Source organism: Paralichthys olivaceus, chromosome 22 (assembly GCF_024713975.1).
Source record: "Paralichthys olivaceus isolate ysfri-2021 chromosome 22, ASM2471397v2, whole genome shotgun sequence".
NCBI classification, from domain to species: Eukaryota; Metazoa; Chordata; class Actinopteri; order Pleuronectiformes; family Paralichthyidae; genus Paralichthys; species Paralichthys olivaceus.
Window position 1 is genome coordinate 13,413,847 of NC_091114.1, and position 15,103 is coordinate 13,428,949.

The following is a 15,103-nucleotide window of genomic DNA, read 5'->3' on the forward strand; positions in this document are numbered from 1 at the left end:
TCCATCTCTCACCTCACCCTCAACCCTCCACCCTGCTTTCTTATTTTTCCACCTCCATCCTCTTCTCTCTTTCCCTTTTATCCACTTCCTCTGCCATCTGTGTCTGACCTGGGTTAAACAGTAAATGGTGTTTGTCATGACCTGCATTTTAAACAGCACAGTCTAGGGAATTTATTTCTCAGCGGGGCTGAGAATTGAGAATTTACCCGAAATTGCATCGCAATACATTTTCAGATTTATCTCCATGACGATAAATGGAACGATGTCTATTTTGAATGTGCTGGTGCGTGACATTCCCCCATCACGATCCCATACACCCATCCTCCATCGTTCTTTTTGTTCCCGTGTGAGCTGAAACCTGTTACAGCTGGTTGCTTCATCCTGACTGAGAAAAAGACTCTTTCAGTGTTTCCACTTTTCCATTTTGAGTCTTTATTCATGCATTTAGTCGGGTTTAATTTGAATTTGAAGCAGCAAAGCAGAGGAAGAGGAGTGACATTACAGTAATGGAATGAACTACAGTGGCTTTATGTGTGTGTGTGTGTGTGTGTTTGTCTTGAGAGATGTTTTGGTTTCGATCTTCCAAGCTGACAAGAGAATTGTAGGCTTGTCAGTACAGTACATGTCACTCTGATAAACTGTCACCTGCCACAAAGAGTGTGTGTGTGTGTGTGTGTGTGTGTGTGTGTGTGTGTGTGTGTGTGTGTGTGTGTGTGTGTGTGTGTGTGTGTGTGTTCCATCACTGTGTCTTGTTAGTACCTCTGGTTATCTCTCTGCTTGTACTGTAATTGCCTCGGGTGAGTTTGTGAAAGGATTTGGTCTCCAAGGTTTTTTCTGTTGTTGAAATTTTCATGTGTCTGTTCTGTAACTGTCTGACGTCCCCTGTTCTATCTCCATGTTTTAACTGTTAATACATGGTGAACAAGTCAGTCTCGGGCTGGTAAATGTGTGTGTGAGAATTAAATCAGACTGCTTTGTGTGTATTATCTTTTTTTTTTTTTTTTTCCATGTATCTCATATCTGGTATAATGACATCAGGGGTCAGCATCATGCTTTTTGGTGGCTGAAGGAAAAAGGAGGATGCATCTTTTTAGACTCACAGTTTTGCATTGTAATACGGAGACGAGCATGTAGGAGGCAGTGGCACCAGTTTCTTCTATGGGAGCTCCAGCTCTGTCGCTCATCTCACCTACACCTGGGACTTCATCTTCACACACTCACTGTTGGTTATTATGTTATGGCTAAAATGTTGGAAATGACTCAACTGAAGGTGACAGGCTGAGGATCATGGATGTGTGATTGAAGCCATGTGTCATTAAGAAGAGGTTTGTATGTGTGTGGTGTTTTCAGACTTCTGCCAGGTGGAGCTGCGTCTCTTAGCTCATCTCTCCTCCGACCCTGAGCTGCTCCGCATTTTTACCAACCCCCAGGCTGACGTCTTTACCATGTTGGCCTCTCAGTGGTAAGACGCACACACACACTCAATCTCGATCTCAAAGGCCAGTGATGACACTCATGGTTCCACACAGGGTTTCTCTTTCCCTCTCTCATGCCCAGTCTCTCCTTCACTCTCTCTCCAGACTGCCGCCTCCTTCACTTCATACGCTTATAATCTTGTTGCCATGACTACCGTGCCATCAGCCTCCTTTGCTCTCTGTTGTCCATGGGCAGGACACCCCTGGGCCAGTCGCCCCTAGTGATTACATTGTCAAGTTGTGAAGTATTTGTGTCGTGTTGCCTGTCTTGTGTGTGTGTGTCCCAGTGTCCTACCTTTACTCCTGTCGTCTGTCTCAGTCAGGTGTGTGGCAGAGGGCGGCCGGTTAAACAGATTACCTGGTCGCACAGGCCATAATTACAGCTCTGCTGAGGCTATACTTTGTCTCTTACATTATCTCTCTCTCACCTTAAACAAATTAATTGGTGTGCTGTCACTGCAGCTCTGCAGGGATTATACTAAACCTTACTCTCTGGTTTTTATAGTCTTCTATTTTGTTTCTTCCAGTTATCTCCCTGTTCTTATATTTTCAAGTCCCACCCTTTCCTTCCTTCCAGTATTTTCTCCTTCTTTCTTTCTCTATCCTTTTTCATCACTCATCACTATTTTATTTCTTTTTTTTCTTCTCATCTTTTCCCCTCCTTCTCCCCTTCTTTCCTCACATCATTCTCTCGCCAATGAACCCTCAATTATTTTTGGTTAGTAGAGCACATGTCTCTTCTCCAAGTCCGATCAGTCCCTTTAAATTTAATCAAGCTGCACTAAATTACACTCAATGAATTGGTGAAAATGTGAAAAACGAAGTATCTTGCAACAGAATGATGGATGGGGCCAAAACAGACGCTACATCCAAACAGGTTTAGATCAGAATGTGACAAATGTAGAAAACTGTTTCAGTCAGCCTGCTACACCACTGATTCCTTGTTGCTTTGTTTATAATTTAGATTTGTTATGATGAGAATAACTGTCTTCTGAAGCAGCCAAGAGCAACCGGCCTCGTTTCTCAGCGTTCTTTTCTTACAACTTCCTGCAGACAGGTGTCAGTTGCCAAACTGTTCACGTGAGAACAACCTGATATTGTAGGAAAGCTTAGATATAGGAGTGTGTTTCAGATCCAAAATGCTGTATGTTGCATATCTGACGCTGCAGTTTTTAAAAGCCTCCAGCAGATTATTAACCTATCCAGCAGGGGGCAGTGAAAAGCTAGAATGGATTTTGCTCACCCAGAGGCTGACCTTTGGGTCACCAGTATTTAAGGTTATATAACCCAGCATTTACCTTAAGCTGGCATTTAACAGACGTGTATGTATGTTTTGTGAGAGGGTAAGAATTTTGACTGTAATCATCTCATATTTAAGAACCTACCCTGAGGCAACAGACATTGACACAACTGACCTTATGAAACACTGTTGTGTTGAGGCTCAGCAGACACGTGTGTGTGTGTGTGTGTGTGTGTGTGTGTGTGTGTGTGTGTGTGTGTGTGTGTGTGTGTGTGTGTGTGTGTGTGTGTGTGTGTGTGGGACCCACTCTTTACACTGATCAGCCCTGGCAGCTCCCCGTCAGCCCCTCCAGAAATGCCACTTTGCAGACGTCCCACCCTGTCTGATCCCCACTTCTACGGCTGTCTACAAGTCACGTTACATAACTGTCCTCTTTCTCTCTCTCTCTTCTTCTGTCCTTATTTTCTAGACCCTCTGTCCACTTGCAGTTCATGTTCTTTTAACGTTCATGCCTCACTTGGTTTTTATTTTTTCATTTCATTCTAGTTTCTATTCAGTAATTTTCATTTTCTGTCTTTTTCCACTCTGTCTCACGTTTCTTTCTTTTCTTTTTATGTGTCCAGGATTCCTCTCCTGCTCCACATTATTACCTCTGCCAAGGAGGTTATGTTTGAATCAGTGTTTGGAGTTCGGAGTGTCCCTCTAGTTCTTCTTTAGTTGTTCCCTTCTTCATTTCTTATTGATTTACCACCTCATCTGTCTACGTTTCAATTTACCTGATTTTTGAACCAATCTTTTCAACTCTACACCATTTTGTTCACCTTAAAACAATATATAGTTCATTTAGATATAAAAAAAATCCACCGTTTCTCTCAATCTGTTTATCTCTGTACCTCAGGAAGGGGATAAGCGAGGGTCAGGTGACCTCTGAGGATCGGGAACACGCTAAACGCATCGTTTACTCCGTTGTGTACGGGGCAGGTGAGCACAAACACACACTCACACACTCACAGGGCAGTGGGGGATAAATTATTGATTAATGAAGATAGAAATATTCCTCAGACAACATCTATGAGCTGGACAGTCGACCTGTATCGTTTCAAAAAGAGGTTTTCATCTATAGGTTATAAATGGTTCATGGTGTGAAGAGGGTAGTTATGTGAGCTTCAGAGATTCTGGGATAAAACAAATCGAGGAAGAAAGAACCTGAAAATAGTTTAATTCCAGGTTGTCAGAACCCGTATATGTTTGTGATCTTCGTGTGTTTACTCCCATGTTGTGGAACACATTCCTGAGTTCACACAGTGGACAGACGTGGGTGAGAGGCAGAGGAGGATGAATGTATGCACCCTTGTGGCTCATAAAGAGACTCTGACCCAAGTGTGGTTCTCATATGTGCATGTTCTTGTGAACCTACACACATGACCAGTGACACAGCGTCATGTGAGACTAAACTAACATCTGAGCACTTATATATGTCAGTAAATGTTTTGTGCATATAATCACATGGACATTTGTGTGTCTGCGTAGAGCGTGACCATGTTGACATGCTTCTGAAGAACTGCAGCTTTTTCCTCTAGACTAAAACAAAGCTCCTTAACAGCCGCTGCTATGATCTGATGTGAAACAGTCAGTGGACCATCAAGGTACCAACATTTCATAAATGCCTGATTTTCAAAAGCCTGTAGTGTGAAATCATAATAACAGTTCTGACAATGTCAGCTAGTTGTAAAAACTGAAGTTATACCAGACGACAGCAGCTTTTAAATACATTAATCAGCAACTGCTTGGCTTCTGATGTAGAGCTTGTTCGTTTGAGTTCAAAAATTAGAAACATATATATCTTAATATATATGAGGGAAATCTGTTGTATCATACTTTCAGAAGCCGCAGCTCTTTAATGCTTTCTAACTGAGGCATATGTGTCTGAGACAAAATGGAAGGACATGGTAAGGCACCATATGGCCTGATGAAGTGACAAACATATTGATGAACACTAGACAAGTTGAAGGAATCTGAGGCACTTGACAAGATGGTGAGTTGAAAAGACTTTAATATCTCATGGATGTTAAATTATATCAACTGTAAATACAACTTCTGCTTTTAAACCTGGGTATCGTGTGGCTTTTAATGTATATACATCCAGAACAATTCCCTTTGTAAGAGTTCTCTGAGTCAGTCTCCTCTTTTTATTGAGGCTTCTACAAAGTGTGTGCCGAACATCTCCTTGTAGAGGGCATTGGGGGTTGCCAGTCATTATATATTATTGGTAAAAAGAGCTGGAGAGTTGTTGAGCTGGGTGAAGAGGTCAGAGGTCATGAGTAGGGTTCAGCTTTTTAAGAATTGCACCTGCGGCAGACGCTATAATTCTTTATGGTTTGTCATTTTCTCTCAGCTTCTGTACCTGCTCAGGTGCTGCGTGCTTTTCTGGCTTTGTGGGTCAGTGTTGTGACAAACGTTCTCACTCATTTTACTGAGCGAAGGTTAAATTACTATAAAATTAGATCATCAGTAACCTGGTCATGTGCTTCACTTGTTATATACGTCTAAATAGGTCAGTTATGTCATTGGTTTTGACCTCTTTACAGTTTGCTGACACCAGAGATGTCCAATATTTTAAATAAAAATATTCCAGTGGACAAGTGTAATACAATACATAGCTTAGCGTGCGTTGTTTACACAAAAGACTTCTATACATTTTTTTAGTTTCATGCTTTCACTCTGACTCAGTCATGATATATTATCAAAACAGGACCTTCACTGTTCCTCCTGAGCCCAGCGTCATGACGAATCCAGAAAATATGTTTGATTTAATTAATTAGCCAATCAGCAGAAATCCTACAGCGCATGGTTTGCATCAGAATGTGCATGTAGGGAACTGGGCCAGCGGCGATCTTTCACAGGCTTTGAGTGCGCTTAAGGAGTTCAACAAAATCCGATGCTCTATAGCTGATGATGGAGGCTTCTGTGGTATTTCTGCTTTAGCTGGAGTCATGGCTCGGCAGGAGAGAAGAAAAATAAGCCAACAGAGCCACACAGAGATAACTGATACCACTCTAGGAATCTCACTGAACCTTAACATCTGATAGTCAATCGGGCAAATGTGTGTAAGGAGAATGATGGAGTGAGGTACTGAGAGGAGGTGGGCGGAAAATGTAGGCTAAAGGCGAAAAAGGGGAAAGGGGGAGGTCGTGGAGGAGAGAGTAATGTAGGGGAAAGGGGAAGAGTAAAGAGTGGGTGGGGCAGCGGGAAAGAAAGAGGGAAATGAGAAGAGGAATTGAGGGAGCTCCTGATCAGCATAGACAGACAGCTCTTCATGGAAGGATACGTTGCCATGGATACTGAATACTAAAAGGAAGCTTTCTCTGCAAGACAATAATCAGGCCAGGGAGGAGGGGCAGAGCCGTGCTATGGACTCACACACACACACGCACAAACACACACACACACACACGCACGCAGGCACGCATACATATGTTATACAATTAGGTCAACTAATAAGAAGGCCAAGTGATGATGCTGGAGAACAAAAAGTAGAGATGAAGGAGCTGAGAGATGGGCTTCGTGTGCACTGTGAAAATAGGAACTCATCATAAAGGCAAAAAAATATAGATAAAAAAATAGGACTTTAGTGACCTTTACAAAATAAAATAATATCCGCAGCCTTTTTTTTTGCATTTTCACATTTGTTACTATACAGACACTTTTCACAGTGTGGGCAGAAAACACAAAGGCAATGGAGAGAGGGCAAAAAAAAAAAGCCCAAAATGTCAGAATTAACAGGAAGATAGCAGCAGCAGTAGAAGAAAAGACGAGAGAGAGGACAAAAGAAATTGAGAGGAGTACAAGAGGAGCAGTGCAGTGAGCGTCAGGAAGACAGGTCAAAGGTCACTCCCTGAAGTGACCTCATTCAGCAGGAATGTGGGGCCTTATACAGATGCAGGAACGCGTTTCTCCAGAGCCTGAGCGCTCTCGCACCTTACACACCCTCCTACATCACTACGCACAACTCTAAGTATAGCTCTAGTATGTCCAAATTATAGGTTGTATTTAAAAGTCAGCCGACACGTTTCAACCTCCTCTCGTTGTACAAAAATGAAGCTAAAATACACCCCCCCCGATAGAGGTGCCACCATCTTGTGTCCTTTAACGTCATTTGGTACCTGGAGTATGCACAATAAACGTCATCTATATACATCTTTGTACGTCACTAGTGTTTTTAAAGAGCAAATGTGTTGTTGTTTTTAGCAAGTGTGTGTGTGTGTGTGTGTGTGTGTGTGTGTGTGTGTGTGTGTGTGTGTGTGAGAGAGGGAGAGAGACAAGGAGCAGCTGAGCGAATCAATTTCCTGCAAGCAGCTCTACAAGATTTACTAATTTAAAATAGTAAAAAAAAAAATTGAAATCAATATGTGGCATCAGCCTTGACACTGTGTCGGGGCCTCCACAGATAAATCAATGTTTGGGAAACAATGGGAAGTCTGAAAATATTTTCGGTTCATTATGAAACCGTACCCACTTTGTTCATTTTGCTAAAAAAGTACTTGGCCACATGCATCACAGACCATTGCACGAGAAGGATGTTAATGTTGGGTCTGAACAGGGCCTCAGTGGCGTCTAGCTCCACACATGTGAAAACACAAAACCGGACACGTTGGTGACACGGCCGCGGTGCTGACATATTTCACCAACTGTAAATGCACCACACAGACAGATGAGACGACTGGAATTAATTCAAACATCTTCATCCTCAAACTCAGAGGCTGCCTGTCTGAAAAAGAAGCTAATGTTGGTAACAGGAGAGTAAACCTGAATAGCACACACCCCTGGCAGTCTTACCCTGGTCTTTGCTCTCTCTGCTTTTATCTTTTCCTCTCCTCCTCTTCTGTCACTCACCCTTCATTTCTCTCACCCTCTAGTCCAGTCTGTCTGCTGTTCACTCTCCTCCCTTTACTCTCTCACCCCCGGCCTCTTCTGCTCTAGAGGTCGTTTTGCTCCATTTAAAATCTCTGGTTATATATTTGTCAGCTCAAAGATCGTAATTCATCATTTTGGGAAATCTGCTTGGATGCTTTCTTGTGGAGATTAGTTCAGAAGATTGATGCTGCTCTCTTATCTGTATGATAAACATGAAGCCACCCTAGCAACCAATTAGTTTTGCTCAGCACAACAACTACATTTTATATAAACAACAAAGAAAATGAAAAATATCAACATAAATCTTTTACGCATTGTTTGTTCTGGAAAATAAATCTTTCATATCAGTAAACATAAATTCTGATGTGTCTGCGAAAGGCCCATATCCGATATTATCAGCTAACCCACATATCGGTCTAGCTCTTGTCCAAAGGTAACATAAGCCTACTAGCACCTCTCACTAAGTTAAATGTTTATTTTATCTGTGCATGTTCCCCTTGCAGCTCCTCCTGGTATAAGCTTTCATCTTTAAATACGACAAAGTTAATCAGTAAATGTTGTTCCCCACAGGCCGCGAGAGACTATCAGGGATCTTGGGTGTTAGTGCCAACCAGGCCAGTCAGTTCCAGGACAGTTTCCTCCAGACCTACAGTGAAGTCCAGGCCTTCATCCACAGGACCATCCAGCTGTGCCACAAACAAGGTCCCTCTACATTCTTCTTCCTCTCAAATATTACCTCAAGGTTAAAATGAGTCAGATACTAATCAATGATTGTGAAATAGAAGTTAGGGTCAAAGTTAAATCAAGGGTTAATTTTAAGAAATACAAATAAGTGAATTCAGCAAAATGTGCAAACAAATAATAACAACAAAATGTGTGTTTGGGTTACACCTTGCACTTTTAGTTACACTACGCAGACCACACTCACTATGGATTTGTGCGTGTGTGTGTGTTTGGCTGAAAAAGAAGTGGATGTGCTTACATTAGCAGGAATGAGACAAACTGCTGTGGGTCAATATTGGAGGAGGGGGAACAAGGTGAGTTGGGGGGGGGGGGGGTTGGGTGAGTGTTATATGTGAAGGCGGCTGACGGTTGAGACGGGACAATCTATTTATATTCCAACAAAACTGCCAGCGCAGCACACCTGAGACTTGAACACGCGCACACAGAATAGTGTAAAGTCTGCACTTTAACCCTGGTTGCACACGAGCCCAGTGTCAGTCAGAATTCACTGAATCAGATTAAGATCTCTGACTCTGGCCTGCGATCTAATCCCGTCTTTACTTTATCAGACGTGTGCAGTATTGGTGTTCCTGCTAATTAAACACTGATAGTTTGAAGTGTAAACCAATTACAACCTAATCAGATTAGTGCAAATGAGCAAATTGTGTCAGGGTGTTAGTTTCAGCTCATCTCTCTGACCTCAGTCATTTTATTTTGCTGAAAAATCACTTCATCTTGTTGTAAACATCAGGAATTAGGTCAGGTGTTTTTTTTATGCCAGTCGTGAGGGTGGACTCTTTTGTCAAAAACACTGACCCGCCGTCCCGCTCAGACAGGTGCTCCATCACCCACTTCAACCCCATCACCACACCCCGCCCCTCTCCCTACTCTTTACTTCCCTGTTTCCCCGGCGTCGGCTTCTTCATCTACGCAGTGCACTGGACTCATTCTTCTCAAATGCTGCACACGGATCACAGTGGAAAGCCTCCTCGTTCTCAGGGGCAGAGTGATGATGCACCCAACAGTCGGCTTTAATTCAGCTCATCACCATGGTGATGCTCCCATCGGAGACAGTGCTGGGATTTATCGGCCCTGCTCGTCCCACACGCTCTGTCTCGCTGTCCCTCAGTCTGTCTGGCTTACTCTCTCTGTTTTTCTCTTTGCATTTTCTTGTCTCTCCCTCACACTCTCCTCACGTCTCTGTTTTCAAATCGCTTCCCCTTTGGTCGCACCCTCCCTCATTCCACAGCAGGACTACAGCAGATCGATTAAGATAGTCTGTTCTGGCTGGGAGGAGGCGAACAACATCACACCAGATTCACCGGCTGGAGCCGGTGGATTGAGAGATTAATGCTGTTGCTCCTTGTTCTCTGAGTTAATAGTTGATTGGTATCCGACGCAGAGGATTTTGCTCAGTTTCTGTGGATGCTGGCAGGCTGAGCAGAGATGAGGTGCAGGCTCAGCTGCTGTCATATTTGTTGGAAGCGTATGGGACAGGGCAAAGTGAAGGTGAGGTGAATGTCATGGTATCACAGTATGGGTGTGAAGGCAGAGAGAGAAGTAAAAGGCAGAATATTTCATGGTGACAGAAGCATAAAATGAAACCCAGGAGGAAGGATACAGAGATGAGAACCAGAGCAGGAATATTTAATGGTCTCTTTCTTCACATTTGCCAAGATTGTGCTTCTCTGAACAGTGTTTGAAACTCACTGTCTTTGATATTAAAATGAGGTAAAGCCACCACTCTGGGTAAGCCCGTCCTGTTGTTCTTCATATCATGCACATTTCATCAAAGCTCTTGGGACGAATGCCATACCTTCACTCGTAAGGACGGTTTAAAAAAAATATGACGAAAAAAACAGGGGGAATCACAGAGATAAAAAATGAGTCGACTCTTCTGAAGGCCTCGACAGACAAAAGGAAGCTTTTATCTGCACAGATATGTAAACACCCCGCTGTGCTAACACTCACACATGAACACGTCCAGGCTCTGAGGCACAGTCACATTTTCATGCACGTATCTATTGAGATATTTCGTAACTGCAGAGAATAAAGTTGGTTAAGACTTAAAAATAGATTTAAATTATAGTTGTAGTTTCAGCCTCATAGGTTTTAAGCCTTTAATAGATTATGGCACAAAAGGCTGTGGCACTAAGCTATATGGATAAGGCCAAGAATGAAAAAAGTAAAATTGCAGCTACTGCAAAATTTTCTCAATGGCCTCTTAGATTTACTACATATATTTTAATCTTTTCTTACATCTCAAAAAAATCAAGTAGAAAAGAAGGTAATAATACTAATTAAAGTGCTTTTCCACATAATAAATTACAAAACGGATCATTACTACAAAGGGCTGAAAGCCTGTGATAAATTCAAATGTTAGGTTTTTCTTGATCATATCATTCAATCATCTCTAGGAATAGGCAACACGCCTGTTTAATAATATATTTACTGAGATAATGCTTAAAAAGTGAAATGCATTATCGGGACTGCGGGCGCGGTTTAATCAAATTTGATTAACAGATACATGACATGCTTAGGAAGAAAATGAAGTCATCCCTAGGTATTACTCATGTTGTGTCATCTGCCCTCAAAAGTCCATTTGAAATAATTGGTTTAAACAGTGAAACAATGATTTTATCACAGTAAAATATCACTAAAAGTTAATAAATGATAATTCAGTGATAATAAATTGTTGCCCAACAACTATACTGCCACTCTCTCTGATCAACTTAAAAAAGCCGAGTCTTTGACACCACCCTGAGTCGAAAAAACAGTTTTACGGAGAATGAAAAACACACACATTCCAGTATGATTCACAGTCATACCTGTCTATAAATGGAGCATTTGTGTGATGTGTTTTCACTGACCTAAAGTACACTACACGTCCCTGTCACTGGGGCCCGGAACAAAGGTCACATTCTTCATGAAAAGGTCACACTCATGTGTCAACGGTGGATTCACAGTGAGTTGGTTTTTGTGTTTGTTTCTAGTGGTGTGCGTTCATTTCCTTTGCATTTATGTCTGTGTGTGTAGGTGTGTAGGTGTGTGTGTTCTAGGAAGAGGGTCATTCAGGTTTCATGCCATGGTTGGCTTTCCTCATAGTACGGGATACTACAGGGATTTAGCTGTAAAGCCTGCTCCATTGTTGTTAGCTGGTGGAATGTACTGGGCCCACTGTGTGTGTGTGTGTGTGTGTGTGTGTGTCTCTAACTGTGTGTTGCATACCTGTGTATGATGTGTTTGTGTACTTTGTACATCACATTATTGTGTTCCAGTGTGTTTGAAGGCCTGCATTCTTTGCTTTTCTACTTGTTACGTGGATGCAGTGGTTTGTGTGTGTGTGTGTGTTTCTGTTGCGTGCCTGTGTGTCATTGTAAGCTAGCTGTTACCATAATCACCTATAACGCTGTTTCAACAAATGACCTTTCATGTAACTGTCCTTTGTAGCTTCATGGATGACTCACTGGACTGAAACAATGGAGACTGGCTCAGAAAAACTGTTTCCATTCAGAGTTGTTGGTCAAAATGTGAATTTGTCTTTAGAAAGGTTTTCTCCTGATCTTAAACTTGTAGAGGCCGATTAATATGGATTTTTGGGGCTGATGCCGATTTTAGGGAGAATAAAATTTCTTCAGACGATCTCTAGTGTGAGTGAATGTTGAAGGAGCAGCAGAGTTGCCATGGAGGGTCCGAGGTCGTGAGAGAGGACCGGCCCTCAGGAAAAATGTTGGTCTAAATTTGAATAAATTCGACTGAAGAAAATAATGCACATGGCCACAATGAACCTGACTCTTTTTTGCTTTTTCTAGGTTATGTGCTGTCCATCATGGGTCGTCGACGAACCCTCCCTCACATCCACTCTCCAGATTGGGGAATCCGCATGCAGGCTGAAAGGCAGGCTGTCAACTTTACAGTTCAAGGTGGGATAACTGACAGTGACCGAACAACCCCATGGCAACATATTTGAGCTCAATCTCACGTGTACATGTGCACAGGTTCTGCTGCTGATCTCTGTAAGGTGGCCATGATCCGAATCTTCAACCTCGTGTCCACCAGCTCGCTCACCGCCAGGTACAACCGTGAATCATTGCTCTGCTGAACCGAGGATGCTCCTATTACAAGCCATTTCTCCAGTGTTATGCTAAGCTCTGTATCCTTCATTCTCTCCTTTCATACATTTGTAATGAAACCCACACTGACTCCTCACATCGCTCTGAATCTCCCAAATGATGCTGCTGACACACGCTAAACATTCAGCTCGAGTAAACACACTTGATGAGGGAGCCAAATTGCAGAGTAGAGGGGGGAGTTGATGGAGATACTTGGGATCGGCTGGGAGCCACATATATTTACTAGTACTTGTGTTAGAAGTGTCGTCATAGTTGATGTTTTATGTGTTTCTGGATGTGTTTGTAACTGAAGGTTGATAGCGCAGCTCCATGATGAGCTTCTGTACGAAGTGGAGGACTCACAGGTGGAAAACTTTGCAGGTAAATGTACTAGATTCATAATCAGCTTTGGAAATCAGTTATCAAACAAGCTTAACATTTATTTTAGGTTTGTTTTTGCTTATTTTATCTAAAATAGCTACAATTCATATACATTTTATACTAATTTGACCATGATCACTAACATGATTGATAACATTTGTGTGGCTTCCTGCGTGTGTGTGCAGCGTTGGTGAAGAGCACCATGGAGTCCCTGCAGCACATGGACCAGCAGGGCGTCCATCTCAAGGTCAGTGCCTGAAAGTAGAAACATTTTACTTTTAGATAGACTAATAGAGTCAGTGATCATGCTCAGAGATTGTGCACTACTCAGTCTATGGCTTTGGTAAACCATGGACACAGAGTTGAGGCTAATGGGGACGTACACAGTGTCAGCAGAGGGAGAAGAGCGAGACTTTTAAATGCTCCCGTCTCAGAAATCACCCCGACTGGTTTTTCAACCAATGATTATTAATTGAATTATTGATTATTCTGTGTGTGTGTGTGTGTGTGTGTGTGTGTGTGTGTGTGTGTGTGTGTGTGTGTGTGTGTGTGTGTGTGTGTGTGTGTGTGTGTGTGTTCCCTAGGTCCCCCTAAAGGTGGCAGTCTCCAGTGGCAAGTCCTGGGGGTCCATGTATGAGCTTAGGATCCCTTGAGAATCTCTTTGAGGCCTTCCTCCTCCCTTCCTTCCATCACAACCTTACCACCACACCATTGTTCAACAAAGTACTTGACTTTTTCAACATTAGACCTTTCTCTCCTCCTCCATCTCTCTTGGTGTGTTCCCTTCTTTGAGTTCCACCTCTCCCTCTCTCTTAGCCTTTCTCTCTGCCTCTCTTTTCACTTGTCCTGCATCCACATCGCTATGGTAACCAGGCAGCTGCAGCTCCTTCCAGCTCCAAATTCGCGCTTCCACTCCATCCGTATCCGGGGGCAACGGCAGGAGCCACAGACTGGATTGCACCAGTTCTCTTTTTTTTCTCTCTCTCTCTCTATCCTTAAAAAAAATCCTCGTCCTACTCCTCTCCTCCTCCGTGTTCACACTATCTCGTTAAGACCAACACTGTTTTCTCTGCCTCGTTGCCAAGGTGAAGTTACACATTTGAGGGAATGCACGATATTTATCGGTTCATGAAATTGCTTTTGGTCTGATATTTAAACAGCTGAAGCAGTTTGACTACTGTATACATGAAATATGTTGTTCTGTGTTCTACAGACTTTCATGTTTTTATTGTTGTAATACTTCGTTTGTGCTGAATAAAATTAGCATTTATTCTGTTCTTACAAACCTCTGTGAGCTAATGATGAACCTAACGACCATTTTATTTATTTTGCATGTTTTTCTGTGTGTAGGCACTAATTCTCAATTAATTGAAGCTAATTTGCATGTCAAATTTAAGAGGATTATTTTATAGAAGCGTAGAAAAATGATAACCTTCTTTCAACAAGTCATATTTCTGACATTTTTCACATCAGCTCTAACGATCACTGAAAGATCCAGCAGATATTGGGTTTCTTTAATGCGTTGAAGCCTTTGTGTTGCATTTAGCTGATTCAAAGCAGATGATCTAATTTTGCTCAGCTGTGAGGATCCAGCACCTCGCTATCTCTCCAGCTTATCTTTTATCTGCTCGTTTGGCTCGAGCCCACTCTCCCCTTTGTCTTGTTCCTGCCCCTCTCTCTCTCACACACACACACATACACACACACATTCCATGAATACCCGTACACAAGCATAAACACACAGTTCAGAAACACACACGCCCACTTTTCTTTTCCCCTACACACCATGAAGGCACTCGAGCACACTCGCCACCTTCCAGGCACACTGACCGACTTTCCTTGTGTCTGGCAGCCACAGCGAGACTCTTTTTGCTCCTTTTATACTGTTCTCCAATTAAGACCCTTTAAGCCTACAAAATGGGCCCAGGCAGAACCATACACCATGTGACATTTTAAACAATGCCTCGCCCCCCATTACCTATTTGAAACGTCACCTCACGTTGGCTTTTAATTATAGTCACTTTTTCAGTCGGTCACAAAAGGTGGCACGAAGGCTCTCCTGCAGCTTGTCCAACGGTTCTGTCTCGCCGTGTATTTACATTCCTCTAGTTTCCTCTCTTTTGCAGCGCAGTGGCCCTTCACTTTGCCCATTGAACCCTCGAGCAGGAATGTGCTCCCATGTGCTGATGTGAGGGAAGCTTTTCTCACCGGGTCAGTATGAGCAGTTTACAGCCACGGCCATGGACAGTGTTATGGAA

General features: G+C 42.7%; 1 protein-coding gene across 2 annotated transcripts in view; it reads left to right on the top strand.

Annotated features, from left to right (window-relative positions):
* The window catches only part of LOC109644133 (DNA polymerase nu-like), a 45,739-nt gene extending 31,609 nt beyond the window's left edge, over nucleotides 1–14,130 (top strand). For both annotated transcript variants that reach the window (XM_069519137.1, XM_069519139.1), the window contains 8 exons: nucleotides 1,351–1,462; nucleotides 3,614–3,696; nucleotides 8,200–8,331; nucleotides 12,165–12,275; nucleotides 12,351–12,426; nucleotides 12,778–12,845; nucleotides 13,031–13,092; nucleotides 13,430–14,130. In XM_069519137.1, the coding sequence (XP_069375238.1) occupies nucleotides 1,351–1,462; nucleotides 3,614–3,696; nucleotides 8,200–8,331; nucleotides 12,165–12,275; nucleotides 12,351–12,426; nucleotides 12,778–12,845; nucleotides 13,031–13,092; nucleotides 13,430–13,498 (713 nt within the window). In that variant the 3' untranslated portion in view covers nucleotides 13,499–14,130. The remainder of the gene's footprint in view (nucleotides 1–1,350; nucleotides 1,463–3,613; nucleotides 3,697–8,199; nucleotides 8,332–12,164; nucleotides 12,276–12,350; nucleotides 12,427–12,777; nucleotides 12,846–13,030; nucleotides 13,093–13,429) is intronic.
* The last annotated feature ends 973 nt before the right edge of the window (nucleotides 14,131–15,103 follow it).